Genomic DNA, 19,790 nt, shown 5'->3' on the forward strand with positions numbered 1-19,790 from the left:
TCTTGAATGTGGTGACAGAACCTTTTCCTCAGTCCTCTTATTCTTAGGTGGTGGATGAGTGTTCTGTTCTTTTTTGTTTCTTTTTTGAGACAGTCTCGCAGTGTATTTCATTCTGGCCTTGAACTGACAGCATTCCTCCTGCCTCAGCTTCCCCAGTGCTGGGATCACTGGCATTTGCCACCACACTGGCAAGTGTTCTGTTCTTTTTCTTTCTTTTTTTTTTTTTTTTGGTACCGGGGATGGAACTCGGGTCCTTGTGCTTGCGCAGAAGTGTTCTGTTCTTGAATGTACATTCCTACCCTTTTTAGCTTTTCTGCCACTGAAGACATTTTCATTGCTCAGTTTCCTTCTCTCTTTGGAACTACATTCTCCTTTAGGTGCTCTCCTGGTCTGGTTAGTTCACCCATTTCCTCTTCTTTCCTATAGTGAATGCTTATCTTTGTTTGGCACAGCACTTTCTCCTTCTGTCACCTTTTTCTTTTCTCTTTTTGAGAGAGGGTCTCACTCACAGTGCTCCTCTTGTCTCAGCCTCCTGAGTGCTGGGTTTACAGGCATGCACCATTACGTCCTTCTATCACCTTTTTCTGAGCACACTTTAGGTACAATTTCTGAACTCCTTCCCCCAGGATCCCTCTCCTGAAGGGGGACCTGCATACAGCCTTTCATATGTCTACTTTATCTTTTTGCAAACAGGAGCTGTCTATCCTGGTTTGCCCTAGGCCCAGTCATTCTGCTTATTGAATGGCTATATATTCTCTGTTCTCTTCCTCTTGCTCTGGAAGTGGTCTCCACGTGGACTCTCAGGCTCTGCCTAGTGGTGGGTTTAAACTAGAAAGGAATCCTCTTACATATCTTTAGTTACACAGGATTCCAGGCTCCTGGTGGTTTTCTTCTATAAGATTCTAGTTAGGTGTACTTGTTTTTTTCCTGTACTGGTGAAAAAGCCCTTAACAGTGTTTTCTGGTACTATACTACTTTTGGCCCACCATAAGCTGCTTCCCCTACACTGATCTTTTTAAAGAAAATGTTTTAATTTTTATACTGAACTTCATACATTTATCAAGAAAAGAGGCTGGAAATGTAGCTTGGTAGTACAGTGCTTGTCTAGCCTCTGAAAAGCCCTGGGTTCATCTTAAGCATTGAAAAAAAAGTCATTTGGAGGAATCCTTTGGATGTTCCTTTTTTTTTTCATTTGTATGTTTCGATACATAAGAAGTACATTCTTCTTGGGGAATTGGTACATATACATTAATCATTTTTCTTGTATATCCTTTTATTGGTACATTTTAGGTGTACAATATAATGACATTCATCATTGGAAATATGCACCTTTACATACTCTCTTGGTTCTTATTTCTGTAATTTTTATTCCATCTCCTCCTTGCTCTCTTGTCCATTGGACATTCTGTGTTTTTGTCCTGAGGGTACAGACTGGGGTGGGTATTTATCTTTCTCCATCATATTCTCACATTTCTGTCAGTCTTTCCCCCCACCACCACCACTTGAAAAATCTGCAAATATCTGGCACAATCTTGTCTCTTTTTTTTGGTACCAGGGATCGAACTCGGGTCCTTGTGCTTGTGAGGCAGGCGGCAGAACCACTGAGCTAAATCCCCGGCCCACAAGCTTGTCTCTAGAGCCTCTTAGTAGGTTTTTTTTTTTCCTTGTATTTCCCTGTGCCTTCTCCTCCAACCAGATTAATTTTTCCACAGCTGAAACCTCTAGTAGTTAAGGAATAATGACACCTCTGACCTTTCTCTCTTTTGGGGAAGTACAGAGCAGGAGAGAGCTTGGTTCTGAGAATCTACACCAGTAGGACAAGCCAGGAATACTTTGTTTTCAGGAAGAAGCCCTTCTGAATCTCATTTGGAAACTGGATATTTGCCAAGCACCTGCTTCCAAGGGATGCTGGGGGATTTAATGATACTTCCAGGAACCTGTAGGAATTAATAGGCTTTGGGGGGAATTGCTCTGAACTCAGTATTAGAACTTGAATAAAATTAATCATTGTTGTATTTTCAAAACAACTGTTTTCTATTTCTTGTGCATGAAAGCCCTAGAACTAAGCTGTGCTATTTCAGGAAGTGAAATAGATCCCACATTTAAATTGTGTTTATTAGTAAGTGCTAAATTTATTAAAGAAAACTGGAGGTCTGTCTGAGGAGTAGCTAATAAAATGTGGTCTACTGAAGAGAACAGGTACTTTGTCCCTGTACTTGACTGTTTGGTACTTTATCTCTGTACTGTTGGGTTTTGCTCTTGTAAAATATCTTACACCAAAAGTTGTTTCTCAAACTTTTTTTTTCTCATTACTGGAAATCCAACTCAGGACTTTTGTCGGCCAGGTAAATGTGGTGCCGCTGAGCTACATCACTGGCCCCTCTTTTGGCTTTTTTTTTTTGGTGCTGGGGATTGAACTCGGTTCCTTGTGCTTGTGCAGCAGGCGGCGAAACTTGTTTTTTTTTTTGTACCGTGGATCGAACTCAGGACCTTGCGCTTATGAGGCAGGCGAGGTGCCACTGAGCTAAATCCCCAGCCCCTTTTTTGGCTTTTTTATTGTTAAGTTTTTTGTTTTTTATTGGTACCAGGGATGGAACTCAGGACCTCTCACTTACCAGGCAGGTGGCCATGCTGCTGAGCTAAATCCCTGGCCCTATTTGGCTCTTTTGAGACAGGGTCTTGATATGTTGTTCATGCTGGTTTTAAGCTTGTGGCAGTCCAGTGATCCTCCTGCCTCAGCCTCTCGCTAGTGTAGGGATTACCGGTGTCCAGCACCATGCCCGGCCTTAAACTACTCTTCTCTGTCTCTCTCTTTTTTTTTGGTACCGGAGATCGAACTCAGGTCCTTGCACAGTTGGTGAAACCACTGAGCTAAATCTCCGGCCCTTAAACTATTCTTGAGAGTGTTTCATAGACAAAGCCAAAGATTTCTTGGTGTAGATAGAAAGGGAGTGGTCAGCCTTATCCAGGGGTATTGTTTTCCATTCTTCCTTTATCCAGATATACATCCCTTAAAAGTTTATATAATGTTATTGATCCCTTCTAAGGGCTATTAATTGTACTCAGTTACAGTTATTCTAGCTTTTAGCTTTCTTTTCGTAGTATTGGGGATTGAACCTAGGGTCTTGGACATGCCAGGCAAGAAAGTGCTGTCAACACTGAGCTAAATGTTCACATCCCACCCCCTTTTTTGGTGGCATTGGGGATTGAACCCAGTATCTTTGCATTGAGCTATATCCCCAGCACATTTTTTTTTCTGTTTTGTTTCTTGTTTTTGGGTTTTGTTTTTTTGAAACAGGGTCTTGCTACATGGTTGAGGCTGGCCTTGAACTCATTATATAGCCCTGGCTGACCTTGAACTTGCAGTGATCCTCCTGGCTCAGCCTTGCAAGTGCTGTGATTTGCTTTTGTTTTTGACATGGAGTCTCTGTGTAGTTGATGCTGGCCTTGAACTCATGGAAATCCTCCTGCCTCAGCTTGCTGAATGGTGGGATTATAGGTGTGTGCTGCCACGCCTGTCTGATTGTGGTTTATTATGTGCTGTCTCCCTGTGTATGCATATGCCTAATCTATTCTAAGTCCTGTTGGTTTTTTCCATTCTGAATGAGTTAGGTCATCTGTACCTGTTTCCTTTACTGTCATGGCCCTTTTCCAATGTGATCCTATTCCAGGCCTAACCTGAATGACTAGACTATTTTGTGTCTCTCCTCCTCCCATCAATCCCTTCATTCCTCACATGAATGTCAGATCATCTTCAGTAATAGATTTGGTCTAGTTTGGCTCCAGGCCCTGCTCTTCCACTCACTGTGAGACCTCAGGCAAATCACTTAATGCTATTTGGCCTCCTCCCTATTTGAAAAATGAAGGGCTGATTATCTCCAAAATCTACCCTGTCTTTTGTCATACCTTACTTAGAAACCCAGTTGTCTGTGGGAACTCATAGCAGATCTGATTTCCTTCATGTGCTCCACTGGGCAGTCTGCCAGTTGTTCCATTGTCCAAGTCACTTCTGGTACTGTCTCTTTTAGCTAAGGCAGCCAGTTTGTCTTCACTCCCAACTTCAGCCTGCATGTTGTTCTCTTTAATTTTGGGGGGTGATGCTGGGGTTTTAAACCCAGGTCTTCTGGTGCACACTATGTTAGCACTCTGCTTCTGAGCTATATCCTTAAGCCCCTAGTGTGAGAGTGTGTGTGGTGTGTGTGTGTGTGTGTGTGTGCGCGCGCGCGTGTGTGCTTGCCTGCCTGTGCCTGTGTATTGGTTTTTTTTTTTAGATAGGGTCTTGTTATGTAGCCCAGGCTGGCCTCAAACTTGTGATCCTCCTGTCTCAATTGGGATGATAAGTGTGTGTCACCACACTTGGTTTATTAAGTCTTTTATTTTATTAAAAAAAATTTTTTTTTGATATCAGGGATTATTTTTTTAAATTTTTAAATTTTTTTGGTACTCAGGACCTGCTCCTGTGAGGGTTTAAGTCTTTTAATGTGTGTGTGTTTGTGTGTCTGTGTGTGTCTCTGTCTCCTTTCTATATTTTTTTTTGTTTTTGAGACAAGAGTCTCACTATGTAGTTTAGGCTGGGTTTGAGCTCATGCTGATCTGCCTCAGCCTCCTGATTGCTGGCTTTACAGGCTTTCGCTACCATGCCTGGTTTCTTTGTCTTTTTTTTTTTTTTTTTTTGAGGCTAGGTCTTGCTGTGTAGTTGAACAAGGCTGGCCTTGAACTCACTGTCAAACTTGAGGCAGTCCGCCTGCCTCAACCTCCCAAGTGCTGGGATTACCATGTGTGCCACTTTGCCTGGCTATCCATTTTTAGGAGTTGCCCCTACAGGCTGTAGACTAACAATGGAATGAGGTAATCAAAATTGAAACCCTGTTTTGTAATACTTTGACATTTTTGTTGGATCCTGGCCTCATTCTCTAGCTTGTATCTTCCTTTGGCCAAATAATGGTACTAATGAGCGTGGAGAAATCTAGTAAAGTTTTAGGAACCTAGTATGAGTCAGCAAGTGTAAATAGGGTGGCTGTATGAAAGGGAAGAGGAGCTTGAATATGTGAACTTTGGTGAAGCAGGGAGAGCAGGAGTCTGGGGCAGGACTGATTGATTGATTGATTGATTTTTAGTCTTTTTGAGACAGGGTCTCTTTGTGTAGTTCAGGCTGGCCTCAAACTCATGGCAATCCTCTTGCCTCAGCCTCCCCAATGCTGGGATTACAGGTGTGCCACCATGTCTGGTGGGGGCAGGGTTTAAAATAAGGTTTTTGGGGCTGGGGATTTAGCTCAGTGGTTCTACCACCTGCCTCGAAAGCACAAGGTCCGGAGTTTGATCCATGGTACCACACACAAAAAATTTTTTTTTGATTTAAAAATTTTTTTGTGTGTGCCTGGGATCAAATTTGGGACTTTGCAGTTGTGAGGCAGGTGGCGGCACCACTGAGCTAAATACTTGGCCCCTTAAAAATATTTTTTAATTGGTGCTATTTAGATATATATATTGCTGCAAGCTTTGTGCAGTGGCAGTATCATAGCCAATGAGGTTAATCTGAGGTGCGATTATTGCTAATAGATATACATATTGCTAACATTTATCATAGGGAATTTGTACCTGTACATCATATATCTTGCTTCTTTTTTTTTTTTTTTTGGTACCGGGATTTAAACTCAGATCCTTGCACTTGGGAAGCAGGCAGCGGAACCACTGAGCTAAATCCCCAGCCCATCTTGCTTCTTTTTTATCTTTGCTTTTTTATTCCCCTCCCCTCCCTTCAACCCTTCTTCCTCTCCTTATTTACAAAAGCTTTGTTCCTTTTTTTTCCCTTCTATTCTCTTTTTTCCTTGTGTCTCCCCCCCCCCCCCCCCCCCCCCGCCGCCCTGTTCCCCTTCTCTTTTGGACAGGGAGAGGAGGGGTCCAGGGCAGGATTTAAAATGAAGTTTTTCTTTTTTGACAGTTTACCCTGTGCCAGGAACATAATCCTAGGAATTTAAAGGCAGACTCTCAGGCATTTAGGTGAGTGCAGTATTTGGACTCTGCAACCAGAGACCTGACTGATACTCAAGAAATCTCTTTCCCACATGCAAAAGGTCCATGACTAGGTACATTAAATGGAAATGTGGGCCTTTTATAATAATAAAAGTTATAATATTACAGGCCTATACCATTGTTCCTGGCTACTTTTCTCCTTTTCTTTCTTTCTTTTTTTGAGACAGAGTTTTGCTGTGTTCAGGCTGGTCTTAAACTCACTGTATAGCCCAGGCTGGCCTCAGACTCACAGCGATCCTCCTGCCTCAGCTTCCCAATTGCTGGGATTACAGACAGGTGTCTCACCACTCCTGGGTCAGCCTTTCTTGAGTCTCCTGGTTATAAGCAGTTTGTGCTGCTTAAGTGTCCCTTGATTCCTTGGAGTGGTGCATACTGTCTAGTGTTCTTTGATGAGGAGGAGATTGGTCATGCTGAAACCTATATGCGAAATGGAGATGTACAACTGAGAAAGGCAAAACAATTCAAGAGGCCACCTTTCAAGTCCCAGCTGCAGTTTGTGGAGGTAAGGACCCAGGATTTGGAGGCAGAATTTCTGAGGTTCAGTTCCAGCATCTGCCGCTCTTTTGAGCTCACATATGACTATGGCATGTGGTTTAAACCTCTTGGACATTGGAGGCAGACTTTCTAGTATAACAAGTTAATCTACTTGGACCTGTTTCCTCACTCAAGTATCCTCATAACTGCCTCACATTGATTATTGGAAATATCAGTAAATGTTATCCTTTCCCTCCTTTTCCTAATCTGGAAAACAGGAACAAGAAAATCTGGTTCATAGGGTTATTAAAGCTTGGTGATTGCTAGGCATGTTTGTGCATACCAGTAATTCCAGCTACTCAGGAGGCTGAGGCAAGAGGATTGTGATTATAAGTAAGTTAGAGGGCAACTTAGTAAGACCCTGTCTGAGAATGAAAAAATAAAATTAGAAAAAGAGGAGGGCAGGGCTGGGGATGTAGCTCAGTGGCACTGTGCCTGCCTGCCTGGCAAGTGCAAGGTCCTGAGTTTGATTCTTGGTACGGGAGATTGGGGGGAGGCTAGGAATGTAGTTCAGAGGTGGAATACCCCTGAGTTCAGTCACCAGTACTGTTAAAAAAGTGTTCAGTGGTCTGGTCTGTGGAGTTTAGTATAAGTTACTATTATCATTTTTTTTTTTTTTTTTTTTTGAGGCAGGGTCTTGCTATGTAGTTATGTAGTTCAGGATGGCCTTAAACTCACTGTATATCCCAGATGCCCTTGAACTCACAGCAGTTCTCCTGCCTCAGCCTCCAGAGTGCTGGGACTACAGATGTGTGCCACCACGCCTGGCCTATCACTTTCATTTTATTCCTTTTACAAAATGTTTGTGAATTTCCCCAGTGTTTTCTTTAATTTGTACTTCTTTCTTATTTTTGCTTTTGTGGTACTAGCGATCAAATCTAGGGCTTTATACATACTAAGCAAATACTGTAACCCTAAGCTAACCCTGAACCTCTACAGAACTTTTGACTTTGGGTCCTGGGTTTGAATCCAAGACCTCACGTAAAGTGCTTAGATGCATTTTACTATTGAGCTACACCCCAGACTGCTTTTTCTTTCTTTCTTTCTTTTTTTTTAGACAGGGTCTCACTATATAGTTCAGGTTGGCTTTGAACTCACTGTGTAACGCAGGCTGGCCTTGAACTCATGGTGATCCTCCTGCCTCTGTCTCCTGATTGCATGTGTGCCATCACTCCTGGCTCCAGTTCCCATCTTCAAATTGCTTTTCTTTGTAATACAGTGATACTTCAGTTAAGAAATCCTGTAAGGACAGCCTAGTCAGATATGTTTAAGACTCCATCCCTCCAGAAGGAACTGAAACAAAACTTAATCCAGAGCTGTAGACTGTATGGACCAGTGGTGTGCACTGCAGCCTGGTATTTGTATCATTGAAAGCTCTAAAAGATTCACCATCACTGGTATAGACTGTAGATGTAGACTACAGTTGCTATAGTTGAGTGGGCCAAAAAGTAGTCCAGGTTCTAGTGTACAACAAGGAAAGAATTGCCAAGCATACATCTGGTAGTATGTAGTAAATAGCTACATTTATTGAAGATCACAGGTCGGTAGCAGGAACAGGGAGAAGGACAAAGGGAAAAAGAGAGTGAAGGGAAAAAGGGACTCAAGGCTTCTGGTATTTATAGGGTCAGACACCGCTGATCCAGGCTGCTTCTCACTATCTTTCGGTCTGATGTCAGCAATCTGCTAGAGCTCCTAAGCTTAAACCTGGATAATCATTAGGGTAGTGTTTGGTTTACGGTTGAGTGGAGAGAAAGGAAATGGCTCAAACAACTTCCCCATTTTAGGACTATGGAAGCATGGATAATCATTAGGGTGGTGAGGCACTTACAGTTGAAGGAGTGGAAGGGAGTGACTCTGTACTACAGTTAAGAGAACAGTTAAGAGAACAGATATAGCTTTTGTTAAGTCTCAGGGACAAGTGGTCTGTGTTCAGGCCACCATTTGCTGTGCTTTCCCTTCTTACTTCTGCCCTAAGGAAAAGTAACAGTTCCTATACTTTTCTTTCTTTTTTTTCTTGAGACAGGGTCTCATAGCCCAGGCTGGCCTTGAACTCATGTGATCCCCCTGCCTCAGCCTCTAAGTGCTAGGAGTACCAGCATGTGCCACCACACCTGGCAATAATTTTTTTTTTCCAGTACTGGGAATCTACACTTACCTGTAGCACTTTTTTTTTGTACCAGGGATCGAACTCAGGTCCTTGCTCTTGGGCAGCAGGCAGTGAAACCGCTGAGCTAAATCCCCGGCCCACCCGTAGCAATTTTCAAAGAGTTTCCACAGGAATAGTTTCCTTACTCCTTACAAAAGATGGTACTGTTCTTGTTTTTATTCCAATTTTGCCAGTAAGAAAGCTGAGGTTATCCCTTTCAACAACATCTGGCTGTCATGTATGGACCCTGCCTTGTTTATATATTTATTTTTCTAGTATTGGGGATTGAACCCAGGGCCTATACACTAAAGGCCTAACAGGGCCTACCCCCCCCCCCCTTTGCCATTTTGAAACAAGGTCTTGCTAAATTGCCCAGATTGGGCTCAAACTGGGGATCTTCCTCAGCCTGCCAGAGTGCTGGGATTGCAAGTGTGCACCACTGTGTGTGGCTGGGCACTGCTTGTTAGATGCTGGGGTATCTATGAAGAGATTATTGCCTCTTGGGCCAGATCACCTCACATAGCCAGTTGCTATATAGAGTGTTGAATGATGTGGTCTAGAGGGAAGGTCAGGCTTTCATGGGAGAATATAGGAGTGGGTTGAGGGAGGCACCAGTGGCTGAACCCAGTCCAAAATGCCTAGGCAAAGGAAGCAGACTGTTTTGTGCAGAGGTCCTGGAGGCTGGAAATGCAAGTAGTTTGGGAATGGCAAGAGTGGCGGCTACAAGAACAGTAATACCTTGAGAGCTTATTGCCCCGTTCTGGGCTAAATAACTTATCTTCACAACTCTTGTATGAAGGTATGCATACAAGATACCTGTACTATCCCAATTTTACAGATGAACCGCAGGCTTGAAGAAGAAAAGATTTATAGAGTTATATGAAAAAGGTGGAGCTGGGATACCAACTCATGTAGTCTTATTTCAGAGTTCTGGTTCATGATCTGTGTGTGCCACTGCCCCTCTGCTAAACTTGCCTCTTTACCTCTTTTATATTCCTATCTTTATTTAGGCTTTTTGAAACAAGGTTTCACCATGTAATTCAGGCTAGCCTTGAACTCACTATGTAGCCCAGGCTGGCCTCTTAATTAGCTTCGATCATCCTGCCTCAGCCTCCTGAGTGCTGGGATCACAAGTGTGTACCACCATGGCTGGCCTTAGGGATATCTTTGAAAGTTTACCTCTTCAGCTGCATGTGGGGGTGCATGCCTGTAATTGCAGCACTAAGGAGACCAAGGCAGAATGATGCCTTGGAGTTCAAGGCCAGCCTGAACTTCTAGGGAGACCCTGTCCCCAAAAAACCAAAAAAACCCCCCAAAAAAACCAAAAAAGAAAGTTTGTAGGGCTGGGGATTTAGTTCAGTGGTTCCAGCGCCTGCCTCGCAAGCGCAAGGTCCCAAGTTTGATCCTCAGTACCAAAAAAAAAGTTTGTATCCTCCTTAGTATATTAGCATATGGCTGTCACATTGCCTATGCTGGCCTCAAATGTGATCCTCTTGCCTCAGCCTCCTGAGTAGCTGGGATTATAGGTGTGTACAAATATGACCAGCTAGTAGTGTGCTTTATTTTATTAGGCATCCAATTTGTAGTGCATTCCTACTATATTTTGTTTATTGTCTTCTTTTTTGTGTGTGACAGGGTCTCCCTATGCAGTCAGGCTGGCCTTGAACTCCCTATGCAGCCCAGGGTAGCCTCCAACTAGCAGTGATCCTCTTGCCTCACAGGCGTGTGCCACTGTGCCTAGACTTTGTTCTATTTTTTTGTGTGTGTGTGTGTGAGACAGGGTCTTATTATGATGCAAACTTTTTTTTCTTTTTGGTACCAGGGATCCAACTCCAGACTTTGCACTTGCACTTGCAAGGCAGGCCAGGTGCTGGAACCACTGAGCTAAATCCCCCGCCCTGACAGGGTCTTATTACATAGCCCAGGAAACTCAGTTTTCCTGCCTCACTCTCCCAAATGCTGAGATAACAAGTGTTTGTCACCATCCCTGGCTTTTCTTGTTCTTAAATGTGTGAGCTGTATCCAGTTTTTTCTAGAATTGCATGTATGGAGATTTTGGTTCTTTCACAAAAGATTTATTTTTAACCTGGGCTATAATCTTCAGATTGAAATGACTGAATCCAAGATTATAAGCAGTTTTACAGCTCGTTCCTTGCTTTCAGATTGAAGTCTGAAAAAAAATGGCTGTAGTCAGGGCTCTAGGCAATGTTCCTGTTTCCCTATAGCTAGGGCAGTGCAAGGGTTATCTTTTCTGAACAATTAAATATTAATAATATTAAATATGTGTTATACAGTGGTGTAATAATTCTCACACATTGTTTGAAAAACGTGCATTTGAAAAACATCCTCATTCAAATTCTGTGTGTATCTAAAAGTATGAGCACAGCAGCGATGTTTGTTGGTAGGGGAGGTAGGGGAGGGAGGAAATTGTTTTTCCTTATTTTTCCTGTACTGGGGATCGAACTCAGAACCTTGTGTTTGTGAAACAGGTGTGGCACCACTGAGCTAAATTCCTGGCCCTGTTTTTTCTATTTCTGAGAAAATCCTGTTCCTTTTTTTTTTTTTTTTTTGTACCAGGGATTGAACTCAGAACCTTCCGCTTGCAAGGCAGGTGGCAGCACCACTGAGCTAAAAATGCCCGGCCCCCTGTTAACTTTTTTTTTTTTTTTTTTGGTACCGGGATCGAACTTGGGTTCTTGTACTTGCAAGGCAGGTGGCAGAACCACTGAGCTAAACCCCTGGCCCCCCCCCCGTTACTTTTGATAAGAAGGATTTCTCCTCCTTGAAGGACTTTGAAATCTGCCCCTGAGCACCTCAGTTTTTTCTTTGTACTCATTTAATTTCTGTACCATAGGAATAGTACACTGAGTCCTAGTTACATCTTCTGGCTGTTGTGAAGACCTGGTAAGATAGTGTCAGAATGAAATTCTTGCATTAAAATTTTTCATGTGTAAATAACTTTTTAAAAAAATATGAAGCGATACAAAGAAATACTGTAACCTAAAACTGCAATCCTTTTTGGTGCCGGGGACCGAACTCGGGTCCTTGAGCTTGCACAGCAGGCGGCGAAACCACTGAGCTAAATCCCTGGGCCTAAAACTGGAATCTTAATACCTGGGCTGGGGATGTAGGTCAGTGGTAATATGCCTAGCATGTGGAAGCATTGCATTCAATACACAGCACCACAAAAAAAGAAAAAAAACTTATTACCTGGATATTTCCTGCTGACAATTAAAACAAAAAGAAGTAAAGGTTAGAAAGTATTAACTTGGGGGTTAGAGATTTAGCTCAGTGGTGTCCGTGCTTGCCTTGCAAGCACATGATCCTGAGTTCAATCCCTGGTATCCAAAAAAAAGGAAGAAGAAAGAAAGTATTAACTTGGGCCTGGATGCATGCCTGTAACCCCAAGACTTCAGGAGGCTGAGGGAGGAATATCACAATACAGAAAGGTCAAAAAAGAAAAAGTTAGGGTGGGGCATTTAGCTCAGTGGTTCCGCTGCCTGCCTTGCAAGCACAAGGTACTGAGTTCGATCCCTGGTACCAAAAAAAAAAAAAAAGTTAATTCTGCTGTTTCTGTCACTAAAGGAACTATTTAAAGTTTCTCAAGTGCTTCCTAGAAGTAATTTTAGGTGTATGCTAGACTAGATCTATGTCTGTCTTTGGGTCTACATTGTTTACATTGCAGGGATAGATAGTAACATATCCATGTCTCTACAGAATACTCTTTTTCCTGACAATATATGTTGCACATGGCTTCATCTCACCAGCTACAGATGATCATTGTTCCTTTTCAAAGCTGTGCAATAGGGCTAGAGATGTAGCCAAGTGGTACAGTGCTTGCCTAGCATGTGCGAGGCCCTGGGTTCAATCCCCAGTATCGGGAGGCAGGGACTGTACAGTATTCTCTTGTGTAGATGAACCATAATTCATTTAATGAGGCCTCATTTGATGGGCATTTTGGCTGCAGAAATTGCAATGTGGCAGACTTTGGGTGGGTATACTATATCTCTAAGGTGAATTATTGGTGTGGGATTGTCTCATCAGTTTTGCAAGAATGGGGCCATTTTGACAGTATTAGTTCTTCCTCTCCTGGAACAGGGAATATGTTTCCTTTTTATTCTTTTTTGTTGTTGTCGTTGTTGTTTGAGACAGGGTCTCCCTATGTAGTTCAGGCTGGTCTTGAACTCATTGTGTAGCTCAGGTTGGCCACCAACTCTGGCAATCCTGCCTCACTCTCCTGAGTGCTAGGATTACAGGCATGTATGTGCCACCATGACCAGCATGGTTCATGCTTTTGGTAGAAGTATATGAGCATACTCTTTTCTCTGCAGCTTTGCTAGCCCTGGCTTTACGTATTTTGCCAATTTGAGAAGTAAAAAATTGTTATTTTGATTTGCATTTCCTTTAATTTGGGTGAGGTTATGTGGCTGTAACAGCCATCTCATACTTATTAAACTTGTTTTGTTTTTTTGGTACCAGAGATCGAACTCGGGTCCTTGCGCTTGCGCAGCAGGCGGCGAAACCACTGAGCTAAATCCCCGGCCCTCATTCTTATTAAACTCTTGTATCTCTCTCTCCTCCTCCCCACCATAACCTGCCAGTTCTTTGTCCATTTTTAAGTGAGTTGTTGGACTTTTTTGTCCTTGGTCTGTATGCATTTTGTTAATAAAGGAAGTTAATTCTTGTCTTTGGGTTACAGTTTCTTTCTCTCAATTTGTTGTTTGTAAAAGTGCCCTTTGAACCATGCTACACAGTGTACATTTAAAGCTTTCATCATCATTGATATAGGGAGCATTGAATGAATACTCTATTTAAGGAAATAAACTAGGCTTGCTATCTCCTGTTGGAGAAGTGGGCTCCTGGTTAGGGAAATTTGAATATAAGGAGTAATTTGAAGTTGGGGTAAAGTCCTTAAAATGGAATCCTATGTGAATACAGATTGCATCAGACCTTTTTCTTTTTTGAAATTTCCCATGTCCATATTGAACGAACTGTTTTTTCCTCTCATTCTGCAAGCTGAAGATTTTTAAAAGAAAAAACTGGGCCGGGGATTTAGCTCAGTGGTTCTGCCACCTGCTTCACAGGTGCAAGGACCCAAATTCGATCCCTGGTACCAAAAATAAAAAATAAAAATAAAATAAAAGAAAGAACTAAGGCTCTGAAGAATGAATAAACTGAAATGATGTATGTTTAAAGCTAAATGCAAGAAGTAAAATGTAGTTCTTAGGTTTTATTTGTTTTTTAATCCCTGATTATATATTAAAGTCTTGGTTTACTTTTTAAATTTTTTTGGTGGTACTGAAGACTGAGCCCAGGGACTGAGGACTGAGCCCAGGGACTGCTGTATGCTAGCCAAACCTAATGTGAAATTTAAAAAGAAACTGCCAAACATGGCTATCATCAAGAAATCAAATAATAACAAATGCAGGTGAGGCTGTGGTGAAAAAGGAACCCTTCTGCATTGGTAGCAGGAATGTAGATTAGTACAATCACTATGTAAATCAGTGTGGAGATTTCTCAGAAAAATAAAAGTAGAAATTTCATTTGACTCAGTTATTCCCCTTCTTGGCATCTTCCTGAGAAAGTGAAAATCATATTACAGCGATACATGCAGCCAGGCATTGAAGCACACATCTGTAATCCTGGCACCTGGAAGGCTGAGACAGAAGGTTGCCATGTGTTCAAGGCCAGCCTGAACTACATAGCAATACCCTGTCTCAAAAAACAAAACAACCCAGGTGTGGTTGGCACATGCCTGTAATCCCAGCACTTGTGAGGCTGAGGCAGGTGGATCATGAATTTGAGGCCAGCCTGGGCTACATAACGAGTTCAAGGCCAGCCTGGACTATGTAGTGAAAGGCCCTGTCTAAAACTAAACAAAATAAAACAACAACGAAATAAAAAAATAAAAAGATACAATGATACAGGCATACCCATGTTTATAGCAGTATAATTCATAATAACTAAATCTTGGAAATGACTTATGTCTATTAGAAGATGCATAGGTAAAGAAAATGATATTTATATACATTAGAGTACTACTCTACTGTAAAGAAAGAAACTTGAGGCATTTGTAGGAAAGTAGATGTACCTTGAGACCATAATATTAAGTGAAATAAATCAGGAACACAGCTTAAACATGGCACGGGTCCATGTTATCACGCCCCCCCCCCCCAACAGAGGATTGAACTCAGGGCTTTACACTTGCCAGGCAGACACGGCGCCACTGAGCTACATCCCTGGCCCTAGCACAATTTTTTTTGGTACCAGGGATTGAACTCGGGTCCTTGCGCTTGCACAGCAGACGGTGAAACCACTGAGCTAAATCCCTGGCCCAAGCACAGTTTTTTTAATAGGAGAAACCCAAAGTGTAAATAAATTAAACAGCAAAATAAAAGATAATAGGAAAGAGAGAGATAGATCTTTTGCAAATGGGAAAGGAACCAAGAGATAAGAGGGAGGTGGAGTGTAGAGGAGGAGAAAGGGATGTAAGAGGAATTACAGTTTGTTATGTACATGTACCAACTCTCCATGGTGCATGTAATCATTGTGTACAAATGTGCACCCTCTCCAAAGAAAAAAGTTTCTGGGATGGCTAGGGTAATGTGTGAAGTCCCAAATGCAATCAGAGAGAAGAACAGTGGTTCTGATAGAAGTGCAATGTACCTACTCTGAGCTTGCAAGGCACTAGAGCAAGACACCACCAAACAGTAGGATACCCCTAATTCCTTCCTCCCATAAACTTTGATTTTTTTTTTTTTTGTACCGGGGATCGAACTTGGGAACTTGCGCTTGTGAGGCAGGCAGCAGAACCACTGAGCTAAATCCCCGGCCCCCTCCCGTAAACTTTGGATCTCAGAGCCTACCCTGCCCAATACCAGAAGCTTCATCACTGCAATAAAGAACATGGAAGATCACAGAAGTGGGTCCTCGTGTCTGATGTATAACACCATCCTATCTTATGAAAATTTTGCTTAAAATATATTATATGAAAAGAAAGAATGCAAAACTGCACCACTTTGGGCCGGGGATTTAGCTCAGTGGTTCCACTGTCTGCCTCACAAGCACAAAGTCCTGAGTTCGATCCCCAGTACCAAAAAAAAAAAAAAAAAGACCAGAGGAAAACAATTGTAGGTGATTGTTACTTTCCTCTTAAATACAGTAGATTTCTCATTCTCTCTCTTTTTTTTTTTTTTTAAGGTACCGGGGATCAAACTCAGGACCTTGCACTTGTGAGGCAGGTGTGGCCCCAGAGCTAAATCCTCAGCCCAAGATTCCTAATTTTATAACTAAATTTATAACTTTTCACAATAGAAGTTTCTCATTTTGTACTGGGGATCGAATTTGGGACCTTGCACTTACAAGGCAGGCGGTGGCACTACTGAGCTAAATCCCCGGTGCAGAAACTTTTTTTTTTTGATCCAGGGTTTTCCTGTAGTTCAGGCTGACCTTGAACTCACTATGTAGCCCAGGCTGGCCTCTTGCGGCAGTCCTCCTACTTCAGCCTCCCGAGTGTTGGGATTACAGGTATTTGCTGCCCTGCCTAGTTGAAGGCTTCTCCAGGGCTGGAACTGTGTGTCTCTTTGGTCTTGACTTTTTCTCTAAAGAGTCTCTAAGCAAATATTTATTGAATGCATTAGCAAATAATTGAATTTACCCATGAGGGCATTTTTTTTTTTCTGATACTGGAGATTAAAGCCAAGGCCTTTGCACTGAGCAATATTCCCAGATCTTTATTTATTTATTTTTTTGGTACCGGGGATCGAACTTGGGGCTGTGAGCTTGCGACGCAGGCAGTGGAACCATTGAGCTAAATCCCCGGCTTTCTTTTTTTTATTTTTTATTTTGAGACTAGGTCTCACAAGTCCCTAAATTGCCCAAAGCTGGGCTTGAAATTTCAATTGTCTTTCCTCAGCCTCCCAGCTTGCTCAGATTATAAGTAAGTGCCATCAGGCCTGCTCAGCTAGCAAATGTTTTTGATGTTTTGAGCGTGCCCCTCAGAGACATAAGTGAGTCCTTGATAAGCAGTGCTAGGAACTGGGTCCTGCTTGGTTCTGAAGACCACAGGATGCAGCATAATGGAGGAGGAGGAGTCAATGGAGGGACACCTGTGGTAGAAGGAGGGAAGGTGTGAAGAAGGGTGTTGACAGGTTGCAGGGAGCTTTGTGTTTTGAATAATGCCTGTCTTTTTTTATATGTAGTGAGTAATGCTGCACTCTGGGCAGACTTTGCCTGAGTTTCATAAATATTTAATTGGCTTTTTCAGGAGAATAAAGGCAGCCCAGTTGATGACTGAAAATGACAAAGCATCCACCTAACAGAAGAGGAATCAGCTTTGAAGTGGGAGCCCAGTTGGAAGCCCGGGACCGTTTAAAAAACTGGTACTTTTACATTTTTCTGTTAATTAATGCCTTTCAGTAAAGGATTTTTGGCAGCACTGATGAGTGGTAGTCTAGGTTTTCTGTGGTGATTTTCTGCTCTTTGACTCTTGGAAGATGATAGAGACTTAAGGTCAGAATGTGGGGCTGTCCTTTCTCTTTGGTGCAGGGATCTGTGTGTCCAGGGGCCCATCCTGTGACCCCTTGGTCTTACTTGTTTCCCTTTTTGGCTGTTCATCTGAAGGAGTTATGGGGAAAAGGACCAAGTGTGGCTATAGGGAAGGAAAAGGTTAATAGTGACAGCTGTCTTGCTTTTGGCTGCCCATGTGGAAGAAGAGAGGAGAGAAAGATCAGGGATAGAAATGAAGGGAACTTAGATCAGGACAGCTCCTGTGTTACACACAGCTCCTCCTGTTTTGTGGGTGAGGTGCGGTGTGCCTGAGATATTGGCATCAAAGAGACCTCGGTCAGGGTGATTTAGATTTACTTGTCTTTGACCACTGGTGAGTAGTCATTTTGTGCACTTACGCTTTTATAAATGTGGGTACTGACTATCGGCCTCATGGGATTATTCTGAGAACCAAATAATAAAATATGTAGGGAGGGGTCTTAAAAACTAAAATGATGTGGTTGAGGATATCTTATGATTTGGTTATTTTTTAGTGCTCAGGGTATGGGTAGAGGTTTCAGAATTCAAATCTTTTGAGATTTTTTGAAGAATAGCTTGGCTTTTGTGGAATTATCTCAAAATAGTTTCTGGGGTATAGAAAGAGAGTCAGGGAAGCTGGGTGTGGTGACACATCCCTGTAATCCCAGCACTCAGGAGGCTGAGGCAGGAGAATTGCTGTGAGTCAGAGGGCAGCCTGTACTATGAAGGGAGACCCTGTCCCCCCCCCCAAAAAAAAAACAAACAAAAAAAGAGGTGCCTGGCAGAAAACTATCTGTGCTATTAGAATTAGAGACACCCAACATAGTTATCTTTAGGCTGTTTGCTTTCTGTATAATTATTTTCTTTTTGATTTATTTTTTTGGTGGTAGTGGGGCTTGAACTCAGAATCTACCTTACCACTGAACTGCATCCCCAGCCTTTTAAATTTTGGATTGATTGATTGTGGTACTGAGGATTGGATCCAGGGAATACTGAGCTACATGCTTTGCAATGCCCTCCCCTGTCTCACTAGGGGCATCCAAGGAGGCACAGCACCAATGGGTGTGGGGCTGAGGCCGTGCCAAGCCCAAAGATAAGTGTGGTGTGTGCATTTTCAAGACAGCCACAGGAGAACTGTTTCACTCACTGATATTCTCTGGACAGAGTCAGAGGAGTTCCCCCAGAGAGGCAGTAAGACCTCAACACAGTCTGCTGAGTAGGTTCTTTTTTTTTTTTGAGACAGGGTCTTGCTATGTAGTTCAGGCTGACCTTGACCTCACTATGTAGCCCAGGCTGGCCTTGAACTTGTGGTGGTCCTCCTGCCTCAGCCTCCCAAGTGTTGGGATTACAGGCATGAACCACCATGCCTGGCCCCTGCTGAGTAGGTTCTTGATTCTCATCACAGAAAAAGAATTTCAGGATATGTCAGTTAGAAGCATAAAAAAGTTTATTAGGCAGAAGGAAATACATACTTGGGAGTGCAGGCACTCAGAGTGAGATGCACTGTGGTTTGGGGTTGGGGGTGAATATGTGCTCTTGGAGGTGTCCTTTAAGATGGGTAATCTCAGATGTTTTGCTTAAAAAACAGTCTTTGAAGACTGGCATGGTGACTCATGCCAGTTAATTACAACACTTGGGAGGCTGAGGAAGGAGGATTTCAAATTAGAGTCCAGCCTTGGCAATTTGGTGACTTAGCAAGACCCTGTATTAAAAAATTAAAAAATCAGGCCGGGGATTTAGTTCAGTGGTTCTGCTGCCTGTCTCGAAAGCACAAGGACCCCAGTACCAAAAAAAAAAAAAAAATTTTAAATATTAAAAAGTGTAGCTAAGCGCGAACTGAGGTTCAGTTCCTGGTATCCCTCCCCTGAATCTTTGAATCTTTTTTTTTTTTTTTTTTTGTACCGGAGATCGAACCTCGGGTCCTTGAGCTTTTGCAGCAGGCAGCCAAACCACTGAGCTAAATCCCTGGCCCTGAATCTTTTTCTTAAGGTTAGTTTGCTGCTTTCTTTCACTAATGGTGAACCTTTTATTTTTTAATTTTAATTTAAAATTTTTTTTGAAACAGGGTCTTGCTTTGTAGTTCATGCTGGCCCTGAACTCACTATGTAGCCCAGACTGGCCTCAAACTCAGAGATCCTCCTGCCTTAGCCTCCTGAGTACTGGGCTTACAGGTGTGTGCCACCTTGCCCAGCAATTGCAGTCTTCTTAAAAGTACATTTTAAAATTATGATTTTTCTTACCTCCTTTCAACCTGACTTTATTTCTTCTATTCCACCTCAGAACCCAGGGCCTTGGACATGCTAGACATGAGCTGTGGCTTTGAGCTGCACCCCTAGCCCAGAGGGAAAAAAAATTTTTTTGGTGGTGCTGGGGATGGAATCCAGGGCCTCATCATGCTTGGAAAGCTCTCTACCAGTGAGCTGTATTCTAGCCCAGAAAATGTTTTCAATTTTGCAGAATTAGTTAGCAGTTATGGGAAGGACCTGCTGTTTGTTGAAGGGTCTTTGCCAGGCTCTCAGCATGGGTAGCTTTTCCATTAAATCCTCTCAAC

At 42.6% G+C, this 19,790-nt stretch overlaps 1 protein-coding gene and 1 pseudogene across 11 annotated transcripts in view; both read left to right on the forward strand.

The window, feature by feature from the left end:
• The window catches only part of Phf20 (PHD finger protein 20), a 140,484-nt gene that overhangs the window by 1,416 nt on the left and 119,278 nt on the right, over nt 1-19,790 (forward strand). For all 11 annotated transcript variants that reach the window (XR_015442083.1, XM_087189122.1, XM_087189126.1 and 8 more), the window contains exon 2: nt 16,980-17,094. Coding sequence is in view for 8 of the 11 variants with exons in the window: in XM_087189122.1 (XP_087045248.1) it covers nt 17,012-17,094 (83 nt within the window). In the remaining 3 variants the exon portion in view is untranslated. The remainder of the gene's footprint in view (nt 1-16,979; nt 17,095-19,790) is intronic.
• On the forward strand, nt 5,496-5,612 carry LOC147824718 (U4 spliceosomal RNA; annotated as a pseudogene).

This window comes from Heterocephalus glaber, unplaced genomic scaffold, assembly GCF_053883595.1.
Source record: "Heterocephalus glaber isolate CG9 unplaced genomic scaffold, H.glaber_assembly_v1.0 deba00001532, whole genome shotgun sequence".
Lineage (NCBI taxonomy): Eukaryota > Metazoa > Chordata > Mammalia > Rodentia > Bathyergidae > Heterocephalus > Heterocephalus glaber.